The sequence below is a fragment of the Astyanax mexicanus genome, chromosome 8 (genome assembly GCF_023375975.1).
Source record: "Astyanax mexicanus isolate ESR-SI-001 chromosome 8, AstMex3_surface, whole genome shotgun sequence".
Lineage (NCBI taxonomy): Eukaryota > Metazoa > Chordata > Actinopteri > Characiformes > Acestrorhamphidae > Astyanax > Astyanax mexicanus.
In genome coordinates this window covers 47,543,310-47,568,455 of record NC_064415.1, presented here as the reverse complement: position 1 = coordinate 47,568,455, position 25,146 = coordinate 47,543,310, and the positions used below count along the sequence as shown (strand labels likewise).

Genomic DNA, 25,146 nt, shown 5'->3' with positions numbered 1-25,146 from the left:
TTTGAGGCATTTCTTGCCAACATTGGCCTCTCCCACCTACATCAAGCTAGGGGCTTTCTTTAATCCCAGGGGCTCTCTAAGTACTGGACAAGATCATGGAGGAAACTTGAAGTTTGTGAAGTCTTCTGGCACTAATGTGTGCACACAAAGCAATCAAGGCCACCGTGTTCTTCAAGATAGAGATAAGGAGGTCACCTACCCTAAGGATGCACTCTTCATACCAGATGTCAAGGCTCTTTTCCATATGATGACTAACCTTCAACCAACATGTGGAGAGATTTGTATGCATCTCTTAAACCATTTTATTCTCAAGCTGGACTTAATCTCCACAGATTGCTACCAGCCAGACTCTATTAAAGCCCAGGAGAGGGTCAGATGAGGCTCCACTGAGAAAGTCATTGTGGCAGGACAGCAATGAGCTCCAACAGGAGATAATGTTATGTATGTCCATTGGCCAACTGACCTCCATTGATGCTGTGAGAACCAAGATGCTGCAAAAGATGGTGGGTGTTAACAGAGCCCTGGATGCACGTTTTAAAGTAGACAGAGTAAACTACAGGTTTGCCTTCTAAAAAAGGACAGATCAGCCAAAATCTGAAAGGCCAAACCCTTATGATCAGGGTATGGGTTGGGAGAAGACAATGGAAGAGGGGGTGTTGCAGCCGGTCTGGTCAGTTTGCCCCATCTTCCCTCCTTCTCTTGTTGACATTTTTGCAAGGGCAGAAGAGACAGAATTAATTGGAGAGGGGACAGATGATCAGGAGGAAGGGACAGAGATTGAAAAGATAGACTTTGATGATCTCTTCAATGGTGATAATGAGGATTAAATGTATTAGTACCACACTATACTAATACTTTATTTTTAGTACTTGTTATCATCAATTAGTTCTGCAGATAATTACATTTTTCATCCTAGCATCTGTTAGGATCTAAAAGTAGACTTTTCATAATGTGAATATAATGTCAAGTCAAGTCATTATCAACCGCTTCATCCATTAATGGTCGCGGGGGGGTGCTGGAGCCTATCCCAGCCGGCATCGGGCGGAAGGCAGGATACACCCTGGACAGGCCGCCAATCCATCGCAGTGAATATAATGTATAATGTAAAAAACATACAGGCGACCATAACATTTTCTGCTTTTATTTTTTACTTTTTGTCCCAGAATTGAGTAAAAACGTGTCAAAAACAACCATTCTATGGAATTCATTGGCCCAGAATTGTATGGAAAAGTGTGCTCATTTGACTGTATATGTTTATAACGGAAGGAGCTATGCCAATTTCTACATATTTTTTTAGGTTTGGATTTGGGATAGGTGTAGTAAAGGGTTAAAAATAAGCCCCACAGGACATTTTTTGTCCTGTTACCTGTCAGAATCTTAAAGTAGACACTTCAAGGATTCAGAAAAATCTTAAGATGTTTTTATCCAGTGCACAGGATTTTAGTATAATGTGAAAACATACAGGCGACCTTAACATTTTCTGTTATTTTTTTAAACGTCTTTGTCCCAGAATTGAGTCAAAATGTGTCAAAAACTTAAAAATAACCATTTTATTGAATTCATTGGCCCAGAATTGTATGGAAAAGTGTGTTCATTTGTCTGTATAGGTTTTTAACTGAAGGAGCTATGCCAATTTCTTGATTATTTTTCAGGCTCGAAATTGGGATAGGTGTAGTTAAAGGTTAAAAATAAGCCCCACAGTACATTTGTTGTCCTGTTACCTGTCATAACCTTAAAGTAGACACTTCAAAGTTTAAGAAAAACCCCAAGATGTTTTTATTTAATGCACAGGATTTTAGTCTAATGTGAAAACATACAGGCAAATTTAAATTTTTTGCTATTTTTTTTATATTTTTGTCCCAGAATTAAGTCCAGTAAATAACCATTCCCTTGAATTCCTTGACCCAGAATTGTATGGAAAAGTGTGCTCATTAGTCTGTATAGGTTGTTAACTCAAGGAGCTATGCCATTTTCTTCATATTTTTTTCCGGTTCGGAATTAGCATAGATGCATTAAAGGGTAAAAAATAAATGTCATGGGACATTATGTCATCCTGTTACCTGTCAGAATCTTAAAATAGACACTTCAAAGATTAAGAAAAAATAGGTGGTGAAAAAACATCCACTCTGTGCTCGTGGACCCCTGTTTTCATCTCAGGGTATCTCAGGGCTAAACATATCGTAGTGAAGTACACAGTCCAGGGTCAAACACAGTATCAGTATCACAGAGCAGGTACAAATCAGAGTCAAATAAACAGTCCAAGGATGAAAAACACAGGCAGAGCAAAAATACAGGGCAGGCAAAAATCAGAGTCGAGGTCCACAGAAAAATAGTAATAGATGGAAAAACAAACCAGAGATCAAGGAAACGTGTTGTAAAGTAGAATGAACCAAAAAATACTCAGCAAGGAAGCAAAGTTTTGAACTGGCTTAAATATCTGGCCGAACAGGTGTTAGTAATTAGGAGAATTACTTCCTGGAAGTGTCACATGATCGCCTAAGTTTCTGAGTAGTGTGTTCTAAGTATTGTATTCTTGTGGTACTGAATCGCAGATAGAGCTGAGTGTGGGGGAAATGAGAGCACTGACAGCGCCAGGTGTGTCAGTACAATAACACAACCAGACTCTGAGCTAGGTACTCTCACACTGCTTTATTCTACTTCAGGCATAATACATTTTGGAGGTACGAGGCGCCACCTGGTGGTGTGCCGTGACACAACATGAAGTACCAATACATTACAACTCCTCCCTTTTTATTCAGTTCCCCGGATTCCCAAAAACTAATTTTAAGAAGTATTGGCTCAGGAACCTAACTCTCTCTTTTTTTAACAGTAACATTCTTAACTTAAGGGTGAGGGTAGACTGCCTCAGCACCTTGAGTGTGTCGGGGAATTATTGTGCCCCCGTCTTGAGACAACACTCGGTAACACAACAATTCAAAGATTTAACCCAGTGATTTAAATGTTCAGTCTGTCTGGTGGTTTGCAAATCTGTCTTGGATATCGGTTTCGTGTTGGCTGGGGTGTTGCGGGGTTGGTATGTGTATCTGACTGACCTGACAGTGGCGAGCTTGTCACTGACACAGGGCTCGCTGTCTCTGACACATCACCAGTGTCAGTCATGTCGATTGGAACAACTGAAGTGGGTGTTGGGTATCTCTCTGTGGCTGGCTGCACGATGCTGGGGTGACAGGCCACCATCTGGTCTGCATATCGATTGCACTGCTGATTTGACACAACAAAGACCTGGTACGACCTTGACCTTCCTTGCGATGTAACCGTCCCCGTCATCCACTTTTCCTGCCCCTTTCGATAGTCACAGACTTGCACTGGGTCTCCCACTTCAAAAGTTCTTGCTTTAGCGTGAGCACCACGATGTCTTTGGTGGTCCTCTTTTGCTCGATCCACCACGTCCGACACGCTCGGTTTCATCAGGTCTAGGTGGGTGTGCAGTCTGTGGCGGAGAAACAGCGTAGCAGGCGACTCTTTTGTCGTGGCGTGGGTGGTGTTTCTGTAGTGAAACAGGAAAGCATCGAGTCGCTGTACCGAAGCTGTACCCCTCGATGCCTTCAGAGCATAGATAGATAGATAGATAGATAGTGCTTGTGCGTAATGCCATTGGATGTCAAAAAGTGGGCAAACTCCTCAGAAGTGAATTGAGGCCCATTATCACTAACCAGGACCTCTGGTACCCCGTAATGACTAAATATGACTTCGGCCACTTGGAATGAGCATCCACAATGACAAAGAATATGCGTCCCTCCAAGGGGCCAGCAAAATCGATATGAATTCGCTGCCACGGACCTGTTGGACCTCTTTTAAAATCGTTGGCAAGGGATGCATGTCTTGCACCTTTCCTCCACCTGCACATCCAGACCTGGCCACCACACGTAGCTTCTCACCAGGGATTTCATCCTGACCACGCCTAGTCCAGCGTGGAGCTCATCTAAGACCAGCTGATGTAGTTTGGGTGGGACTGTCCTTTGTTTTTCTTTGTGTCGCACTGGCAGAGGCAGACGCGAGAGACTGTCTGCGTTTCCATGGTCAACGGTGCATTTGTACTTTATTGTATAATTGTGCGCTGCCAATATGAGTGCCCAGCGCTGTGATCTTGCCTCAGCCATGGACGGTGCCCCTTTGCTCGGGCGCAAGATTGTTGTCAAGGGCCGGTGATCAGTCAGTACAGGAAAATGGCGGCCATAGAGGTATGAATGAAAACGTCTGACCCCAAATATTAATCCTAATGCCTCACGCTCAATTTGAGCATAATTGTGCTCTGCCTTGGTAAGCGTCCGCAAAGCGAAGGCTATAGGTCGTTCTTCTCCATTTGGCAGTCGATGCGAGATGACTGCCCCCACCCCATAGGACGAGCCATCGCAGGCAAGTATAACTGGCAGTCTGGGATTGTAATGCGTCGGTACACTTTTGCTAGAGAGCTGTTCTTTTGTTTTTTGGAAAGCTTCGTCGCATTTCCCAGGCTATTCCCACTTCACCCCTTTATGTAGCAATGCATTCAATGGGTGTAAACGGGTCAACATGTTTGGCACGTGCCATGAATGTCATCAAGAAACAATGCACGTTTGGTAGCCCTTGGAGCAATTGGTCCATAATTCTCTAGAATATGGAAGGCGCAGAAGTAATTCCAAATGGTAAACGATTGTACCAGAACATGCCGTTATGGGTGGCGATCGTAAGATATTTTCTAGAATCTGTCTTAACAGGTACCTGAAGGTAGGCCTGTGACAGGTCCAGTTTGATGAACCAATGTCCCCCAGACAAAGAAGCAAATAAATCCTAAATGCGAGGTATTGGGTGGTCTTCAGCGCACAGATTTATAGTCACCTTAAAATCACCACATATCCTCACACTACCGTTTTTCTTCATGACAGGCACTATAGGGGTTGCCCAGTCGCTGAACTGAACTGGGGAGATAACCTCTTGCTGGAGGAGGTGCTCTATTTCAGCTTCCACTTTGGGTCTCAGTGCATACGGTACCACCCGAGCTTGGAAGAACTTTGGCTGCTGGTCTGGCCTCAGCATCAGTTAAGCTTTGAATCCTTTCAGTGTCCCCAGTTCCTTGCTAAAAGCTTCAGTGTGGTGATTTAGGACACTTTCAAGGGTTTCACCACTGGCCGAACGCTCCGTCTTGATTTCACGCCAGTCTAAGTTGATGTTTCTTAGCCATTCACGGCTGAATAGTGGTGGTGCCTCTCCTTTTACTACATATAAAGCCAACCTAGCCCTTGGTTTGTTCAACTTAACCCACACCTTCAGCATTCCCTTGGGCTGCAGTAACCCCCCTGTGTATGTTTTCAGAACGATCAAGGATCAAGGATACAGTTGCCCCAGTGTCCAGCTCCATATCCACTGACTGCCCTTTAATTTTTGGCTTAATCATTATTATTGATGATGCTACATGTCCTGTTTTAATTGCCCTCATTTGTTCTGTGTTTACTGCAGATATCGTGCAGGGCATCTTGTAAATGTGCACCAAAATCACAATGCTTAGATGACTTCTTCAAAATAGCCACATATTGTGCTATGGTCTCCCCCTCTTCCTGATTGCATTTATGGAATCGGAATCTCTTAGCAATTATGGGGTTGGGGAAGAAATGGCCATCCAGGGTGTCTACTACATCTTTGTAAGGTTTACTGCCGGGTTTATCCAGAGCTAGTAAGCTAAGCAGTAGGCTATATGTAGTCGGCCCTATGACACTTGCATCGGGAACATCATTGGCTTCAAAAAAATGTTCAAACCTCTCGACAAACCTCTCGTGCTATTAATGAGAAGACGGACCATTGACCGCTATGTGGGATCTCTTTAGCGCCAATCACGGACCCAGTTTAGGGAGAAAGTTTCACCTCTCAGGAGAAACAGCCAATCAGCTCACTGGTTTTGTGGAGCACAGAGGACAGTGAGAAAGCTCCCCCCCCCCCCCTCGCTGTGGAGGATGTTTTTTTGTTTTCTTTTTAGATTTAGAAATGTTAAAACATATCTTGGATATACAGCGATTCTAAAAAAAAAAGTAACGGAGCTAACCATGCAAAATGTGATGAGATTTAAAAGACATACAGATCAAACCCACTGTGTGCTTACAGCTTGTGACCTGAATTATTAAATCACTGAAGTGGATTTTTTTTTCTATGTATTTTTTTCCCCACAAGAAAGACTTAAAACACATAATAAGATTTTTTTATATATATTTTTTTTTTCTGTCAGAGATACACAACCATCCACTGTATTGTACATCATGCACTAACGGGATAAAAATGCAATTTAGTAGAAAATCTTCATACATAAACTCACTCACACACACACACACACACACAGGCTTATACAACTAAACAAACACTTTAAAGTTTAGGGGAGCCAATAAAGGTTGTTTTGTGCATTGTAATGATGGAATATATCATAAATAATACAAATTATAGCATAATAACAATTAACAAATTAATTTATAATAATATTTCCAAAATAATACTTATAATAATATATAATACTAATACATATATACATATAAAATGCATAATAATACTACAATAATATAATATTATAATAATAAAATATCTATAATAGTATTATAATATTAATAATATATTAAAATAACAATAATTAGAGCTAATTTAGCAAATTCACTCAGTGTCCTTATAATCTAAATGTTACCATTGGTGCATGATGTCCACTATAGTGGACAGTTACATTTGGACACAGAACCAAAAAACTATATTACCAATTTTGATTAAACTTTCATAAAAGTGTTCCTTACTTCATTCTTAATAAGAAAAAAAAATAGGCCTCAGAAAAACTGCTAAGAATCCCTGCAATGGAAATCTGTACACAACTGTCTGAAATTTTAATTTAAGTCTTAGTTTTAAAGCCTCCTCTCACAAAAACTATATAATACTTTAGAAATAAAAAAATGGTGAGAAAAAATCAATGCTCAGTTTTATTTGCATGTAGCAAAATAAAAACATGACATCTGTCAAACACAAACCTATAACCTATATACATATTACCAATATAAATAACTTTACATTACAACAGAGGCAGAGCTTCTTATTCTTTTGTAAACATATTTAACAGATCAAAACAAAAGTGCTTCAACCAGTATATAGATTGCAAGAAGCCTTCATATATATATATAAAAGGAACATGACATTCCCATCAAATAAACAAACCTATAGGATTTATCAACTATAAATAACTAGATACAACATAAACTACAAAGGTGCTTCAGCCAGAAAAAGGAAGATATTGTATGTAGTGAAACTGCTTGAGGTGGAGGAACAGATTAGATGCATTACCGTTGCTAGTCGGCGCCACTCTCCGGAACAATTTGGACCTTTGAAAGCCAAACAAATAAATTAGACCTGCCTACCTCAGCTATCTCTTCTGTTTATTCACTTGTGGAAGCATCAGGTGCGCTCATTCTGCATAAAAAATTTTAGATGAGGAGCGCGGCTGAGATCCGCTTGGTTAGGGTCGGTTTCGCTTAATCGCGGGAGGTTTAGGTGCGGACCGGAGCGCAGCCGAGCTTTTTTGCGGGACATTTTAGGGGAGCTGAGCCGACCCAGGCCTAGCCTAGCCTAGCCTATCTGGCAACGTGCCTGTATGATTACGTCATCACGCACTGATGTAGCCCGGCTACGGAGGCTGATTGTGTTCACCTCTGTAGTGAACTGACGCCGCTAAAAAACGCCTGCCTGTCTGTAAATAATACATACCGTTATGCCACAACAATGATATCATCGGGTTTTAAACATTTCTTATCACGATAAATACCGATATCAAAATATTGTCCAGGCTTACCTGAGGTCATATTGTCATCCTCTGTTGGTCGCCATCTTGGATTTCAGATGCAATACCTCAATTTTGAGAATATTGATTAAGACATTTCTTTTTTACATATAAAGAGTGGGTTTAGAAGACAGCCCCCTGGTGGTTTGGAGTATATATTGCAAATCTTTTGTTTTTTAAATGCGTTTAAATATGCATCCACTGTAGTGTACACCATGCATGAAAGGGTAAATGAGACCCTGACCGCTGTGTGGGAAATCTCTTTAGCGGCAATCACGGACCCAGTTTAGGGAGAAAGTTCCACCTCTCAGGAGAAACAGCCAATCAGCTCACTGGTTTTGTGGAGCACAGAGGAGAGTGGGAGGATGTTTTTTTTGTTTTCTTTTTAGATTTGGAAGTGTTAAAACATATCTTGGATATACAGCGATTTTTCTAAAAGAAAGGTAACGGAGCTAACCATGCAAAATGTGATGAGATTATTTCTGATAGCTGGTTTAAAAGACAGATCAAACCCACTGTGTGCTTACAGCTTGTGACAAGTCATTGTGACCTGTGACTAGGATTGCAGGATTACTGTAAACTGTAATGAAGGAAAATTATTTTAGCTAGTTTAACTAGTTAGCTAGAATCTGGATGTAGTGGATAGCCAGAATTCAGTACAATACTTTATGTTGGTGGTATAAAGCAGTTTCTTCTGATTATTGCCCTAAAATTGTGTTAAAATTGAGCCCCCTATGGACGATAACTCAGTCATCATCTATATAAAGAAGTGTATTAAACACGTCATACCACCACGTCCTTTAATAAAGTGTCTTTAAACAGAGAAAGCTCTAGAATATGCAGAACAGTGAGAGTATGCAGTAGAATACGTAAAAACAGGGTTAAGAAACACTGATCTAACATGACTTCTGTTCAGTTTACAGTAAGACCTGATGTCCTGAGTAAATAGATTCCAGGCAAATCTAAATGTTTTTTCTGGACTTTATTTTTATCGTATGTTTTGAGCAACTATACAGCAACTTAGTATGACAATGTTTAAACAAGTTTGTGAAAAGTATAAAGACATTACAGGTGTGGCATATCCAGATGCTGATTAGACACAGTGAGTTTTACACAGGTGTACATTGGGCTGACCACAGTAAAAGGCCACCCTAAAATGTGCAGTTTTGTCACAAAACAAAGTTTCTGTTGTTAATGTCAAAACCATAGAAAGAGACTCACCTTCACTTACATATGATTTTTCATTTTATTCAGATCCAAAACAACCACAAAAATAAGAAAGCTAAATATAATGTTCATGAAAATAATATATTTTCTTTATTTCATATATTTATCTACTTATTGATTGTTAAACATGGGTCTGTTTGATCTGAGAACATTACTGCTGTTCCTTAAGAACAATATGTTGTCATTCATTGGCAAATTAGTTTAATGTATGTTAAATTTATGTACAGTAAAGTCAAAGGTTTGGACACCTTTTCTTGCTCAGCCTTCTGATTTCAACCGCTGTAAATGTCTAATCTTTAGAAGAAAGCCACTAATATTTACTTACACTGTTATTCACTCTAAAATGTTTATTTTCAAGATCTTACATTTAATTTGTAACTAATAATTTTGGATCATAAACCTTTACATTATCTGGGTTCAATTAAAGTACTCAACATTTAAACTGAAAACTACTTTATTACATTAAATAAATGTAGAAATGTATATATTCTCATAAATGTTTATATGACACACAAGATTCCAGTCAATTTGACCCAATAGAGAGCATACAGTTTTTATAGGGAAAAAATGTAGATGAATACTTTAGGCATTTGTTTCTTTATTTATTAATAATAGCTGTCACAGGTAAATCATGATCTGAAATGATCATAAAAGAGTAAAACAAAATATTGATGGGTTCCCCTTTTATATTAGCCTTGATAGTACATGTGATAGTGAAAGGTACATTTTTACTGTTACTTTACTGTTATCATCAATAAAACTGAGAAGAGTGTGTAGATTGTATTGGGTACTAAATAAAACAGCTGCTGTGTTTTAGTTCTGTCACAATAATCTATTTTTCTGGACAATATATTGTGCCATAAACAATATTTGCAATAAACAATACTATTGTCACTTTAGGCTTATTTTATGCTACTGATGTAAAGATAATATAATAGCATAATTTTGCATTAACAAATAACATTGCATTTGTTTTAAAGATACATTAACTTGGCTCATTTGTGTTAGTGGGATCTCCTTGCCAAATAAACTTATTACGGTCTAGATATTCTATGATATTGGTGATAATGTTGATAAAGTATTTATTGAGACAGACCTGCTGTCTAATCTTATAGGAAAGCTTTACACTAACCAGTGGAACATGTCCTTCTATCCAGACTTTGACACTGGGCCTGGTGTCAGCTGTGTGAGGATGTGAATTCATTAATTATAAGGGTGTCTGAATACTTTTAGATGTACAGTTGAGGAGGAATTTAGCATGTAATGGTGTCTCACTCATGGATGGTTTACTCTTTCTGTTTTTGGCTTGAAGAAAGGGCAGATGCTGAGTACGGACCAGCACCTGCATGGAACTGAAAGCAGGACCAATTAGTCTTTCACTTCTGCCTTTCTTTGGGTTACTCTGGGTTTTACTAGAGTTTCTGGGGAAGTCTCTATTTCTGGAGTATCGTTCTACACTCCAGCCTTCACTACTGTCTCTGTGCCAGCAGCTCACAGCTAACAGGCAGACTATCTCACTGTGGGTGGAGTGCTGCTGCCCTGGCAGACAGTGCCATCTGTTGGTGAAGATGCTGAAACTGTGCTGTGGTTTCAGTACAATTCAACATTATTGTCATTATACTAACACTGGGTTGTACAGGCTAGATATCTGGTGTAGTAATGCACTAAATATGCATTAAATAGACATCGAAATAAGCTTTGTATAAGATCTAATGATATTTTTAAATAATTTTTATAAATAGTTTAAATAATGTGAAAAGGTTTATTTACTTTGGAATTTTGAGGGTTAGTCTATTAGTAGAATCTAGGGGTGTGACGAGACACAAATATCACCAGACGAGACGAGACACGATACTGGGTTCACGAGAACGAGACGAGATTTAAAAATAAAATTTTAAAGAAAACGTCAAAAATGAAAAATGGCTTGAAAACTAGAGTTTTATTTGACAAAATCATATAACGCAATATTGACTGGCAGACAAGTTTCTCTCACACATTGATTTTATAAGAAACAGAAATAAGAATAAAAATAAAAGTAAAACTTTTCTAGGTCTTATATAGTGCAAACAATAAGTGCAAACCACAACCAGTCATATTAAGACTATGGTTTGTGTTATGCTTGAAGTGCAAACAGAGACAGAACTGAGCTTTTTAACTGTACCGTGGAGCTCACCTACTGTCGCGCAAAGCTTTTTCACTGTACCGGGGAGCTCACCTACTGTCGCACTGAGCTTTTTAACTGCCACAGAGCTCACATACTGTCGCGCAGAGCTTTTTAACTGTTCCGCGGAGCTCACCTACTGTCGCGCGGAGCTTTTTAACTACCACAGAGCTCACATACTGTCGCGCAGAGCTTTTTAACTGTTCCGCGGAGCTCACCTACTGTCGCGCAAAGCTTTTTCACTGTACCGTGGAGCTCACCTACTGTCGCACTGAGCTTTTTAACTACCACAGAGCTCACATACTGTCGCGCAGAGCTTTTTAACTGTTCCGCGGAGCTCACCTACTGTCGCGCAAAGCTTTTTCACTGTACCGTGGAGCTCACCTACTGTCGCACGGAGCATTTAACTACCACAGAGCTCACATACTGTCGCGCAGAGCTTTTTAACTGTTCCGCGGAGCTCACATACTGTCGCGCAAAGCTTTTTCACTGTACCGTGGAGCTCACCTACTGTCGCACGGAGCATTTAACTACCACAGAGCTCACATACTGTCGCGCAGAGTTTTTTAACTGTTCCGCGGAGCTCACCTACTGTCGCGCAAAGCTTTTTCACTGTACCGTGGAGCTCACCTACTGTCGCACGGAGCATTTAACTACCACAGAGCTCACATACTGTCGCGCAGAGCTTTTTAACTGTTCCGCGGAGCTCACATACTGTCGCGCAAAGCTTTTTCACTGTACCGTGGAGCTCACCTACTGTCGCACGGAGCATTTAACTACCACAGAGCTCACATACTGTCGCGCAGAGTTTTTTAACTGTTCCGCGGAGCTCACATACTGTCGCGCAGAGCTTTGTAACTACCGTGGAGCTCACCTACTTTTTTTTTTTAAGCTTGACGAGAAATATCGTCACGTTATAATCTCGTGAGATCTCGTGCCACGGGATCTCGTCACACCCCTAGTAGAATCCCCTCTGAGTTACGACACTACATTCAGTTACTAAAATTACTTTTTACTTTTTTACTATAACATTACTGTATACTGTATTATTATCCTCCTTTCATCCTGTTCTTTAATACTCTGAACACCACAGGAGAGAAAACCAACACAGATCAGCTATTATTTTTTGAGTGGTGGGTGATTTACACTGCAGTAACACTAATCACCATGGTGGTGGTGTATGAGGTGTTAGTGTGTGTTGTGCTGATATGAGTGGATCAGATGCAGCAGTTGAGGGTTTTAAACAAATAAGTGTCACTGCTGGACTGAGAATTGCCCACCAACCAGAATTATGTCATGTGGGTCAATAAGTTCATGTTAGAAATTTCAAAGAAAGTGCACAATAATTGATTGATGCTTAAGGATGGATTGATACTTTTGAGTTTTTTTTTATTATTATTTATCTACAAATTTTACAGTGAAAAAATACCTATTTTGATGTGATCTGACAACAATTTAGAGACTCGTTAAAAAAAATCTTTAAATGCAAATATGCAGCATTTCTTTTAACACACATCTAATGACAAATTCGTTTGTGATGCTGAACGGAACAATTGACTTGAACAACAGTGCCCCCCAGTGGGCAAAAAACCCACAGTTTGTTGCTTTGTTTAAATACATTGCTTTGTTTTTTTGTACGGCTTAGTGAGCATTTGAGGGGTAGGCCTCTTCCTCCCAACTCCAAGAAACTTCCACAGAGCTGGAAAATGTTGCTCATCTGCCAAATGTCACTACTTAAAAGCATCATTCTTGGGGCCAGCTTGCTGTGTGAGCATTCAGCTCTCCCCTAATGCTCACAGCCTGACAGAAGCCATTTTCCATGGACGAGGGGGCTGAAGAGGTCTGTTGACCCCTTTCCACTACAATTTTCCCACATCACACTGTGAGACTTCATTAACTCTGAGGGCAATTTGGGGACTTTTCTCTCCTGCATTACCATCCCAGAGTGCTGTCTATTACAGCCTTGCCATATAAATGAAATCCAATAATAAAGTGTTTAGCATAGAGGTTCTTTGAAGGCCAGAAGACCATCTTTTCGACTTTACCCATAAATTTAATGAAGTCGTGCGCAAAGCATATCCCTCATGAGAAGGAACTGGACCAAACCTGCCACTTTTTAATGAACACAATATTACCTTACATCCTGATAGGGCTAAGCACTATACTGCAACACACTTTCAGTGGCTACATCTTCCCCCACCCCCGCACACCCATATTTATAATAGGACAGGCTTCATATAGGCCCAAAACAAAGCCAAAATTATGAGCCAAGATATGGCATATGGATGAAAGGAGGATGTCTGGTGAGAAGATACTGTACACAATGGGTCATTTGTGAAAGATGAGGGATGTAAAGAACGATGGCACCCCCTTGTGAGATTAACAATGAAAAGCTGATTTCATCACAGTTAAGTGAAGACTGGTTTTATTCAGCACTGTCCATTTTTAATGTGTTAAAACCTACTCATATTTGCACTGATAGATCAGTGAAACTCATAGGACTGGATGCAGCAGGATGAAGTTTTAATTACATAATAAAAAAAATGCATGCTGGTGCTCGTACCACTCCAGTATACCAAATGTTTTATTATTTTAATATTAATATTTTATTTTTATCTAAATGGAAGTCTTAAGGAGTCTTTAACTCTCGTGTCCCACCTTACTGCCTCCTAAATCCTGCCACCTCCTCATTTCCCCTATAGGCACTGTGAAAGCCTGCCTAATCGAGCTAGGGTCACCAATATTCAGAAATAAAAATAAGCGATAATTCAGAAATAAATACCCGCCATGGGCCTAACTAGTTTGGGGTGATATGCCTGCAGCATATGTTTAAATATGCTTATGTTTTTTATGTTTTATTTTACCTTATTTTTACATTTTAATTATTTTTATATATTTTTTGAACTAATCTTTTGATTCCGTGTGCACAGTCACCACTGTTGTAGCTGAGGTTGTGTCTGACTGTGTGGAACAACTGTGTCACCTCAGCTGTTGTAACCTAGAGGGGAGGAGTGGGATGAAAATTGTTATTTAAATTGGCAGTTGTTGTTGCCAAAAGTGACACATCCAAGTTATTAGGTTTAGGGGGCAAATACATTTTTACACAGGTCTTGATTAGTTTGCATGTTTGTTTTTTTGCTTTAATAAATAAAATTATCATTTAAAAGGGGCTTTTATATTTAATCAGGTTATATTTGTCTAATATTAAAGTTTGTATGATAGTTTAAAAAAATATTATTATGACAAAAACGCAAAAACAAAAGAAATTTGTTAGGGTTTTTTTTTTTTACATTACTATATATTTGAAGCATCTAAGTTGAAATTAAGACAGACCCTGGCTGTCTATTCTACAAGTCAAACTAGAAACACTTAAGCAGCGAGAGCAAACCCGTCCACCCAGACAAACAGCAGGAGGATCAGATGGCTGTGCTCTGATAAGCGATGTTCATCTGTCTAATCAAATCTGGCTCTGCATGCTATATGATGTACCAGGCTGAATTTCCTGCAGAGACAAATGCCAGTGTCTTGCTCTAAAATGTCACATATGGTACAGGATGGCACAGGCTGAGCTGGAATGGCCAGAGGTAAAATGCGTCACCAAGCCAGGAACGAAGGTAGCCTACCTACCTCTGTAGAAAATGTAAAAAGGCAAAATATGACATTTGTAAAGACGACCAACAAATTCATGACTGCAGGATATTTCTCATATTTTCTATAGATGTTATAGTATATGTTATAATTGAGCTAATAATTTACATTCTTAAAACAGAAAATAAGAACTTTTTTGCTAAAGGACCCCTTACAGTTCCACTGCAATCCACTGGGGGATGTGGCCCACACTATTGGATAACCACCACCAGTCCTGCTATTTACCCTTTCAGATATTTTAAATTACGCTACGAACTGAGGAAATTATTTTTCTTGTCCTGCTCTGTGGCCATCATGTACTGGCTGTGTCTAAAATAAGAACTGCAGTCTTGATGCCTTGCTGTTCATACTATCTCACGTTGCATTGCAGCTTACTGCTAGATATGAGCATTTAGCTGTGTAGTCTTTAACTATTAGCATTTTCACAGACTAAAACAGAAGTCCTAGATTACTAATCTTCAATTCAGACATGACTGGCTGCTGACAATATTAAGGACTTAATTAACTAAAGCTTCACCTGTCATTCAGAGTTTGGTGCTTAACATTAGACTAGTTTGTAGAGCAACATTTCAGTTCTCCACACTCATAACTACAACACTCCCATAATTAACCTATTATAATTAGGATTAATCAATGTTTCTGTGAGGGTCTAAAAAGTTAAGAACCACTGTTCTACACACTTTACACCAATCACAGTAATAAAAATTCTGAGCATGAGTGCCTAAACTATTGCATGTCTTTGTACACTGCAATGACTGAAGTGCTGCTGTGGCTTGAAAAGTAACTGAAACCTAGTGGTGTACTTTTTTACAACTGTTTGTGGAAGACAGGAGAACATGTTCTACCCTTTTACGGAGAAACCAGGACCCAGCGGTTAACCAAACAAAACGACTATTTATTTAGTTCTGAAAGGCACATAAGTCAAATACAGTCTATAGAAGTGTAAATATAGTACGCTTAAATTAAATTAGTTTTAAATTCACAGTACCAGACACACACAGAGAACACAATTAGCATTCAGCTTTCCCTTATATAAACTTATATAAGGTCATCAGCTTATTAAATGTTTTGATCAGTAGTATTTATACAAATACAGTGGTTTGTACGCCTGACTTTACAGCAATTAAATTTAAGGTTTGGGTGAAAGGGCAATGCTGTCAGTGTTGCACTTGGAAGCGCTTTGTTGATTGTGTCTCCTCACGCCTGGTCATGCAGCTGGTCAGAAAGGTGTGGCACCTGCTGGAGTAGTCCTCAGGACAGTCTCTGAACAGGCTGACATGGGCCGGGGTGATGAAGTCGAAGCTCTCCGCGGACAGCCCTTTCTCCTGCAGCACTCGAACCATCCGCTCCACGTCTCTGTACCTGATCACCCGGTCCGCCCTGGAGTACAGGTACATTTGAGGCCAGGGCGCCGGACTCTCCATCATGGCATCGTAGTGGTTCTTATGGAAGTATTTGGTCAGAGGGTACAGGACTACCCTGAGCAGAACCACCATCACAGCGAACAGCACCAGGAGGAAGCACCGCAGCACCACGTTGACATTTGGGCCCAGCGTGGTCTTGAGGGCGCGGAGGGCCCCTCTCACGTTTTGGCTGCCTGGTGCACTGTCCACAACTGTGCCCACTACACAGAGAGAGCTGAACTGCTTGTGGCTTTGCAGGAGCTCCACCATGTAGCGGTAGAGCATGAAGCCTCCATTGCTAAACACATGGAAGAAGATAGGGTTGTTCTCCACCTCATAGTCAAACAGTATCTCAAGGAGTTTGTGAGCAATGCTTCTGAGGTCCTTGTAGCCAAATGATTCCGAGATGAAGACGGTCTTGAGCGGTGCTGTGTAGCGTACGGTCACACACCCCTGTAATCATGACAGAAGAGAAGCAAGACAGCTTTACATTTTCAAACATCAACATAGTGTCAACACTGCCTGGCCAACTAGATTTAACTAAGCAAATGATGTGGGATTGCTGAAGCTGGTCAGGTCTAGGTTCAGGTTGTGCTGAAAGAATGAGGTCAGCTGACTACCTGAATATACTGAATATAGACCAGGTTATTCCATCAATGGATTTTTTATTCCCTGATGGCACGAGCATATTCTAAGATGACAACTCCAGGATTCATGGTTCTGGAATTGTGAAAGAGTGATTCAGGGAGCTTGAGATCATCATTTTCAAACATGGATTGAGAGAGAGATCACCACAGAGTCCAGATCTTAACCTCATTGAGAATCTTTCGGATGTGCTGGAGAAGTGTTGCATTGTGCAGCGGTCAGACTTTACAATCATCAATGCTGCAAGATCTTGGTGAAAAATTTATGCAACACTGAATTTAAATAAACATTGTGACATTGCAGAAGCTTAATAAAACAATGCCACAGTGAATGCATGCCGCAATCAATGCTAAAGGCGATCCAACAAAATGTGTGCAACCTTTTTTTTTTGTGGCAATTTTTTTTTTTTTTTTTGGCCGGGCAGTGGATTTTGTATATGTCTTTTATATAAATCATAATGGTAAATTGACCTGCAGCTAGTGAGTGAACTCCCTGACAGTATACACTTTTTGACATGGCCTTGCAGTCATGTTTCAGGCAGATACAGTGGAGGGAATTAAGTCTGTAATTTTTATTGTAGGTACACTTTAACTGTAAAAAACTGAATCTAAAAAACTCCTGAAAACTATATTGTATGATATTTAAATTATTAATTTGCATTTATGAAATAAGTATTTGATACAATAAAATATATATTTACAAAAACCTTTGTTCTTGACCAAGTTTGCACACATGAATCACATGATCTTTCCCAGATTTTTCAGATTTCAGGGCTATCACTGGCCAACATTGGGTTTCATCTACTTTCAAAGACTTTCGATTGTGTTCCTGTCTGAAGACTAGCTCGGCCACTCCAGGACCTTGAAATGCTTCTTTCATAGCCACTCCTTAGTTGCCCTGGCTTAGCTTAGTTGACCCAGCCACAATCTTCAATCCTCTTACTAAAGGAAAGAGGTTGATGGCCAAAATCTTGCGATACATGACTCCATCCATCCTCCCTTCAATACAGTGCAGTCGTCCTGTCCCCTTTGCAAAAAAGCACCCCCAAAGTATGATGTTTCCACCCCCATGCTTCATTATTCACGGTTAGGAGAGTGTTCTTGGAGCTGTTCTCATCCTTCCTATCCCTCCAAACACTTTAGCCATAGTGAAGAGATGTCTGATGTCAGGTGTCTTTTATACAGGTAACAAGTTCAAACAGATGCAATTAATACAGGAGTGCAGAATATGATGAATAGCTTCTTGTCACTGTATTAAATACTTTACCCTCCCCCACTGTATATAAATGATTACAGCTGTGGTCTGATTAGATACAGGGTTTTGCCACAAGATCGCGTAAAAACAGTTCCCCCCCCCACTGCCCTAGAAAAAGCCTCTCAGTGGCTACTGATGGGTAGATTGGGGAGAGATCACTGACTACAAGACATGCCTCTACGACACACAAAGAAATTTGACCCAGCTGATAGACTTTGAGAGGGGACGCATCATTCTACTAAGAGATGTTCAGTTCAATAAACTGCCTGCCATATATAGAGGCCTGCAAACGTATCCATACACATTGAACCTTTTCACACCGTGTCACCCTACAACCACAAATTTAAATAATTGTGAAAATGATACATGATTTTCAAAAAACGTAATAAAATAAAAATCTTGAAAGTCTGATGTGCAGAAGTATTCAATTCCCTTCAGAAGTCCCTTCATTAGTTAATAGAATCAAGCTGTGTGTAATTTAGTCTGAGTATACATACACCTGTTCTGTGAAGGCCTTAGTGGTTTGTTAGAGAACACTAGCGAACAAACAGCACCAGACAGATCAGAGATAAAGTTGTGGAGATGTTTAAAGTAGGGTTAGGTTACGTGGGTTATAATAAAATACTAAAAGTCTCTGGTGACTTACCCCTGAGACAGCACCTCCATGGTCCTGTTATGGCTTCAGTTTTACAAATACAGAAATTAAAATCTGATTCAATAGCTCCCCAATCTGCTCACTTTCTAGGTACTTTAGAAACTACAGTGCATTATTTGATGATGGTTCAAAACCTGGGTAGAAACTTTCTACTAGCCCTCAAGAAGATATGAGAAAGGGATTTAATCAAATGTTGATTGAATAAAGAGTATAAAGTTAAAGAGTGGGATAAGATATGTGGAAATACAGTGCTGTGAAAAAGTATTTGCCCACCTACAGATTTCTTCTGTCTTTGCTTTTTTTATCATACTTTTTTTTTAACAAACATTTTTTAATGTCAGACAAAGAAAACTGTAGTAAACACAAAAAATACTTTTTAAATGATAATTTAATTTATGAAGGGTAAATATCTATCCAAACCAACATGGCCCTATATAAAAAAAATCCCCCATAACCTAATAACTTGGTTGTGCCATCATCAGCAGCAACAACTGCAATCAAGCATTTGTGATAACTGGCAATGAGTCTTTCACATCTCTGTGTAGATGTATTTTAAAAATAGTTTTAATTCAGCCATATTGGAGGCTGTGAAATGCCTTTTAAAGACCATTGCACAGCATATCAGACTTTGACTAGGCCACTCCAAAGTCAAAGTTTACTTTGTTTTTCTTCAGCCATTCAGAGCTGGACTTGTTTTTGTGCTTTGGATCATTGTCCTGCTGCAGAACTCAAGTACGCTTAAGGTTAAGGAGAGCAGAATTCCTAGTTGTGTTAATTATATGCCAGATGTAATGGGACACACACCTTCCAAAAGGTTCCACTTCTGACTTATCAGTCCACAGAATATTTTCCCAAAGTCTGGGGATTATTATTATTGATTCAATAAGACTGACCCTAACTGAGGCAAGTGAGACAAGTAGTTCTTTAGATGTTGTAATGGGTACTTCTATGACCTCCTGGAGGAGTTGTCCATGCCCTTTTGGATTAATTTTAGTAGGCTGGTCAATCCTGGAAAGGTTCACCAGTGTTCTTTGTTTCTCCATTTGTGAACAATAGCTCTCACTGTGGACCACTGGAGTCCCAAAGCCTTAGAACTTATGACGTTGTAACCTTTTCCAGACTGACAGATGTCAATTACTTTATTTTTATATCTGTTCTTGAATTGCTTCAGATCAGAGAATAACTCTAACAGGGTACTAGAGCAATTCAATCCTTGTTATTTTTTGCTCAGTAAGTGTATTTGTAAGAAGTGAATTAAAGTTTGGGTCTCACCTGTGAATTATAAATTGAGCTGTACTTTGTGAGATGTTTGTCTCTACAGCCGGCCCAGCCTAAAAGAATCACCACTGGCTCCTTTGACCCACGCCAGTATTTCTCTGCCACAAGAGAAGAACAGGAGAAACCTGAAGGTGGCCTGACGACACAGCATGATAAGCAAAGCAACACAATGTACAGTTGTCTTTTAATCTAAACATTCCAATATTCATTTAGGAATAATCAACGTTGATATTATGGATGAATGAATGTTGGAATGTTGAACACATTCAGGATGGTAAAAAATGCCATTACACCATTATGACATTATTATGTATTTTATTACTAAAAATATCTAAATGTAGAAAATCCTATGGTAAACAGGGTGTTAACAATAACTCAATAAACAACAATAAATCACTGAGGTAAAACTAGAAGTATAGAGTATAATTTTTTTACCCACCACAACAGTAAAACAAACAGAACATGAAGATTTGAAGAATTGGTGCCAAATATGATATCAATAAGCGGCATCAATTATCAATATTTTAATTAAATATAAGCGCTTTACACTCCCTAAAGCCGCCTCCACACCAATCCAAATATTTAAAAAGGGACACACAGAAACACAATATCACTGAAATGAACACTGAACCTCCTACAAAATAACATCAAAACACTCGCTGAATAAGAGAACTAACAGGCGTACTGCTGAATAACAGAAGGATTTAATCAAACTGAACACTGCCCATTTTATACAGTTTCTGCTGTATTCTGATATGTGAGAGTAACATTAAAATAAACAGAGACAACACAAATAATCAAGGTGCTCTTTATGTTTCAAGCTAATGCCAGGTTAACACTACATGACTTTTTAAGCAGTCAGTCGTTGTGTTGTTATCATGAGTGCTTCAGTTGTTGAGACTTTCACACTACATGACTGAACAGCGACACAGGGTCACAAATTTCACAATTTATCTTCGTGGGAAATCACAGACTCACCTGACTGCTCTCCAGAAACACGTTTATCACGAGAACACACCAGAACTAAACACATGAGAACAAGCAATGCCAAACCAGAGAATCTCTTTAGAGGAGAATATGCACAGGAATTGAGTCCAACATGAATGGGTTCATATAAAGCAAAAGTTATAGTTAAAGTTATAAATGTTTAATAAATTTTTCGGTCATTTTTTGATCATTCTGAACTACAGTTATAAACCTTTTAAACACGCTCTACCTGTATCTCCAGGATCAGCTCACCAACCAATCAGTTTACAGTAGCAGTAATGCTATCCTTTACAGTGTAAAACCTGTTTTCTGTAGATAAACTAAAATATACAGGCCTTCTTTGATTTTTTAATAAAATATATTATTCTACTTTCTAAAATAAAATAAAACTCTGAAAATTAGTTCATTATTATTTTTTTTTTTCCTTTTAGCTCCATTCACTCCATTCATAGAGGACTCACTTGCAGGTCATTCTTAACAATGTAGGGGGTGTGTTTTGGACCGGTGGTTCTCTCTTTCTTTGTAATTCCATTGGCTGTAGGTAGCCACTGCTTCTGACTCCTAGTTGCTGACTGGGTCAGATAGCTAGCATGCCAAATATTTGCTGGGAGTCAGTGACGGCTTGTCTTTCAATAATTCACACTTTGCGACTGTGTAAGCACCGAGAGATCCCCGGTCTTTGATCAACGAACAGCAACTAAAAACCTGGGCTAAAATTGTGTAGTGTGAGGTATCTTAGACATTTGTGTTGTGTTATACGGTGTCTCACAGAATCGCAGTATCACATTGATAATAATATCCATTTCGTGAGATACCCTGTGATTCCCACCCCCAGTCATCATTAACCAGCGCGGTGAACCTTGGAATCTGTCCTAACGTTATCTTCGTAAAGTGGTTCATGTTTGTAGTTAAACCATTGCTCTGGTTTAACATGGTTTAAACTAGTATCAGGGGTTTTAGAAGCTCAGTCCGTGTCAGGAATCTGCTTTCACCAGATGCATAGTGAACACTGTAAATCAGCTCTATTAGCTAATCTATCTAACCTACAGAATGACAATACAGTGCGGGTGATCAGGGGGAACGCGCTGTTTATCGTTAGCAACCGCTAATGCTAACCCACCCGGTGTTCTGTCAAGTTGTGATTTTTTTTTATTATTATATATTTGTTTTACTTTTTTACACGGTTATAACACTCAAGCAAACGATGATTATGAGTCCTGATTGTACAATGCACCCGAGGGAAAAAGACTAAATTATCAGGAAAAACTAGAGGTGGTTAACCCAGGTCCAGAAAGTAAAAATCCATCTCAGGGGTTTATATCAAAAGCGAGCTGCGGCAGGGCCGCCCAGGCAGTTGGTACAAAACCCTGGGATGGATTTTTACTTTCAAACTCATGAAATCAGTAAAAAATAGAGTTTTGCGCATGCGCAGAGCCGCGAAGTAGCACATATCGATGGGTCGCACAACTCGATGGAACACCAGCCGTACCTGAGAGCCGCGGCTCCGGGAAGACTACATTATAGTCTATTCCCTCCTCTTCCCCCATGCCGGCTCCTTATTATCGCTCCGGCCTGACTGCCATCAACACCGCGCTCAGAACCGAGCCTGGCCTGGACTCCGGCAGCTCCGCCGCAGGATGGATGGAGGGCAGCAGAGCGAGGCCAGAGAGGCTCTCTAATAGAGGAAAACACACCACTGTAGAATATATGCCTGGTTCGTTTATCCACCAGGGGGCACTCACAAGTGAGTCCAAAATGAATGACTTCATATGGAGCATTTGAGCAAAATCTGAGTTTCTAAATGTTTGATTATTTTTATACTGATAAAAGAATTGATTTACTCAAACATTCATCTATAATGTTGAATCGATAAGGAATAAGTGAATATCTTTATGCTCTTTGGAAAGTAATATTATTAGCACAAACGTAGCCCAATGTCACTCTTGCTTTAAGGTTTTTTTATTTGAGTTGAATGTATTTACTGTGTACTAAATGTGTTTTTGTTATAAATAAACCTGTGTTTCTGTAATGTATAGGAGTTATATTTAAAGGAAGAATGAATGAGTTGTTTGGTCAGTGGTGCTTATGTTCTTTAAATGTTTTTTTTGTATTATTGTGGATATCCTTGATTGTTATCTGTTGTATATATAAAAATAAAATTTTTTAAATAAAAGTAAAATGACATGCCAACAAATTTTAATTAATCTAGTGGATCACCTGTCAGGTTCCTAGAGTTTTTACTGGACTGGGACAATCTGCTTTTAGCTACAGTGAGCTGGAATTGACTACAGGAAACCCTAAAACTCAGCTCTCTGGTGTCACTAATCATTTTAAACTTTAAATATCTAACCACCTACAGACAGCCTGTAACTGTTTTAGTTGAGTTTTTCTTTTACCTTTTTATTTCTTTTTTTTTTTTTTAATTGTGGTTATTTTAGTCCTTTATTTATTTTTTTAACTGTGTTTATATTTTATTATTCTACGTATTCATCTTTTTGTTTTATTGTTCTACATTTTAGCCTGTTTGCATATCCTTATATTTTTAATTATTTAATTTTTTCTTAATTAAATATTTTTCTCAAATCTGCTTGCTTTTTTTTTATAATTTAAACTTAAGTTTCAATCCCTTTAATTTTATGTAAGCTCGGCTGCATTGAAAATGAGGGTTACTCTCAATGTATCTACCGAGTGAAAATAAAGGTTGATTGATTTTACATACACTTTTTTACATGCTTGTTTATTCACGTGTTCATGTATTTGTTTATGACAATGTTATTTTTTATTGATTTCAATTTTTAATTTGAGTTTTTAGCCGTTTAGCTCCGTTTAACTCATCTTATTTATTAAGGACTCACTCGCGGGCTCCATCTAGCGGTGTGCGGTTATATTGTGATGTAACGGGGAGACAGGAAATGGGAAGTCTCCGTATTGACCAGCTCTGGTAAGGAGTCGCACGGCCTGTCCTACACTTCCGCCTGCACACTAAATAACAATAAACATTAAAATAAAATAAAATCAAAATAATACCACTAAATTAATAGAATATTATAATTAAATATAAGATGCATCTATTTTTTTATTTATTTATGTGAGTGTTTTTATTAATCGGCTGATCCTCTTTGGGAAATAATTTTAAAGTCAAAATTTGGTAAATATCTTATTCTTGCTTTTAGGTTTTATTTTTGTGTCCTAAATGTACTATTAGTAATAAATAAAGCTGTGTCTGTGGTCATGTATATAAAAAAAATGAATGTAATAATAAAATAGGTGTTTTTTGTCAGTGTTTGTGTTCTTTAATATGTTATTTTGTCATCTTGGATGTCCTTAATTGTTTTATGTTGAGTATATAAGAAAAAATACAAAGAAAAGTATCTGTTAACCAGTTTTAATTACATAATTATTCATTACGTATTTGTATATTTGTGTAAATCGTGAATCCCTTGATAGCAAACGTTGATTTTTTGGTTTCTTTTTATATTTTACTGTTGATGTTGGAAAAACTTAGTGGTTTGTTAAAGAACACTAGTGAACAAACAGCATCATAAAGACCAAGCAACTCACCAAACAGGTCAGAAAAAAGTTGTAGAGAAGTTTTAAACAGGGTTAGGCTATAAAAACATATCCCAAGCTTTAAGCATCCCAAAGAGCACTGTTAAATCGATCATCCAAAAATGGAAAAAATATTCTACAAATGCAAACCTACGAGTCATGGCCATTCACCCAAACTAAAAGATCAAGCAGGGAGAGCACCAATGAGAGAAGTGTCCACGAGGCCCATGGTCACTCTGGAGGAGCTGCAGAAATCCACAACTCTGGTGGGAGAATCTGTATACAGGACAACTATTGTGTGTCATGTGCTTTTTTGCAAAAGCACAAAACACATCCATCAAAATTACAACACAGGCGCAGCAAATAGAAAAATGCGCTGCAAATAGAAAAACGCGCTGCAAATACAACCACAACACAACGGAAGTGAGTCACAACACAACGGATTTTTCCCGGGGGACCTTAAAAGATACTGTACCAGCTAAGCTGCGTCTTCAGTAACGTCTCGGACTTCACTATATGTACAAAGGACAATAAGTGGCAAACA

At 38.9% G+C, this 25,146-nt stretch overlaps 1 protein-coding gene across 1 annotated transcript; it reads right to left on the bottom strand.

Annotated features, from left to right (window-relative positions):
* Nucleotides 1-15,705: 15,705 nt before the first annotated feature.
* On the bottom strand, nucleotides 15,706-22,739 carry tmem53 (transmembrane protein 53). The gene is made up of 3 exons (XM_022677976.2): nucleotides 22,543-22,739; nucleotides 20,061-20,164; nucleotides 15,706-16,687 (listed from the first exon to the last, which is right to left on the bottom strand). The coding sequence occupies exons 1-3, from the start codon at nucleotides 22,598-22,600 to the stop codon at nucleotides 15,989-15,991; spliced, it is 861 nt and encodes a 286-aa protein (XP_022533697.1). The 5' UTR covers nucleotides 22,601-22,739; the 3' UTR covers nucleotides 15,706-15,988.
* Nucleotides 22,740-25,146: the final 2,407 nt, after the last annotated feature.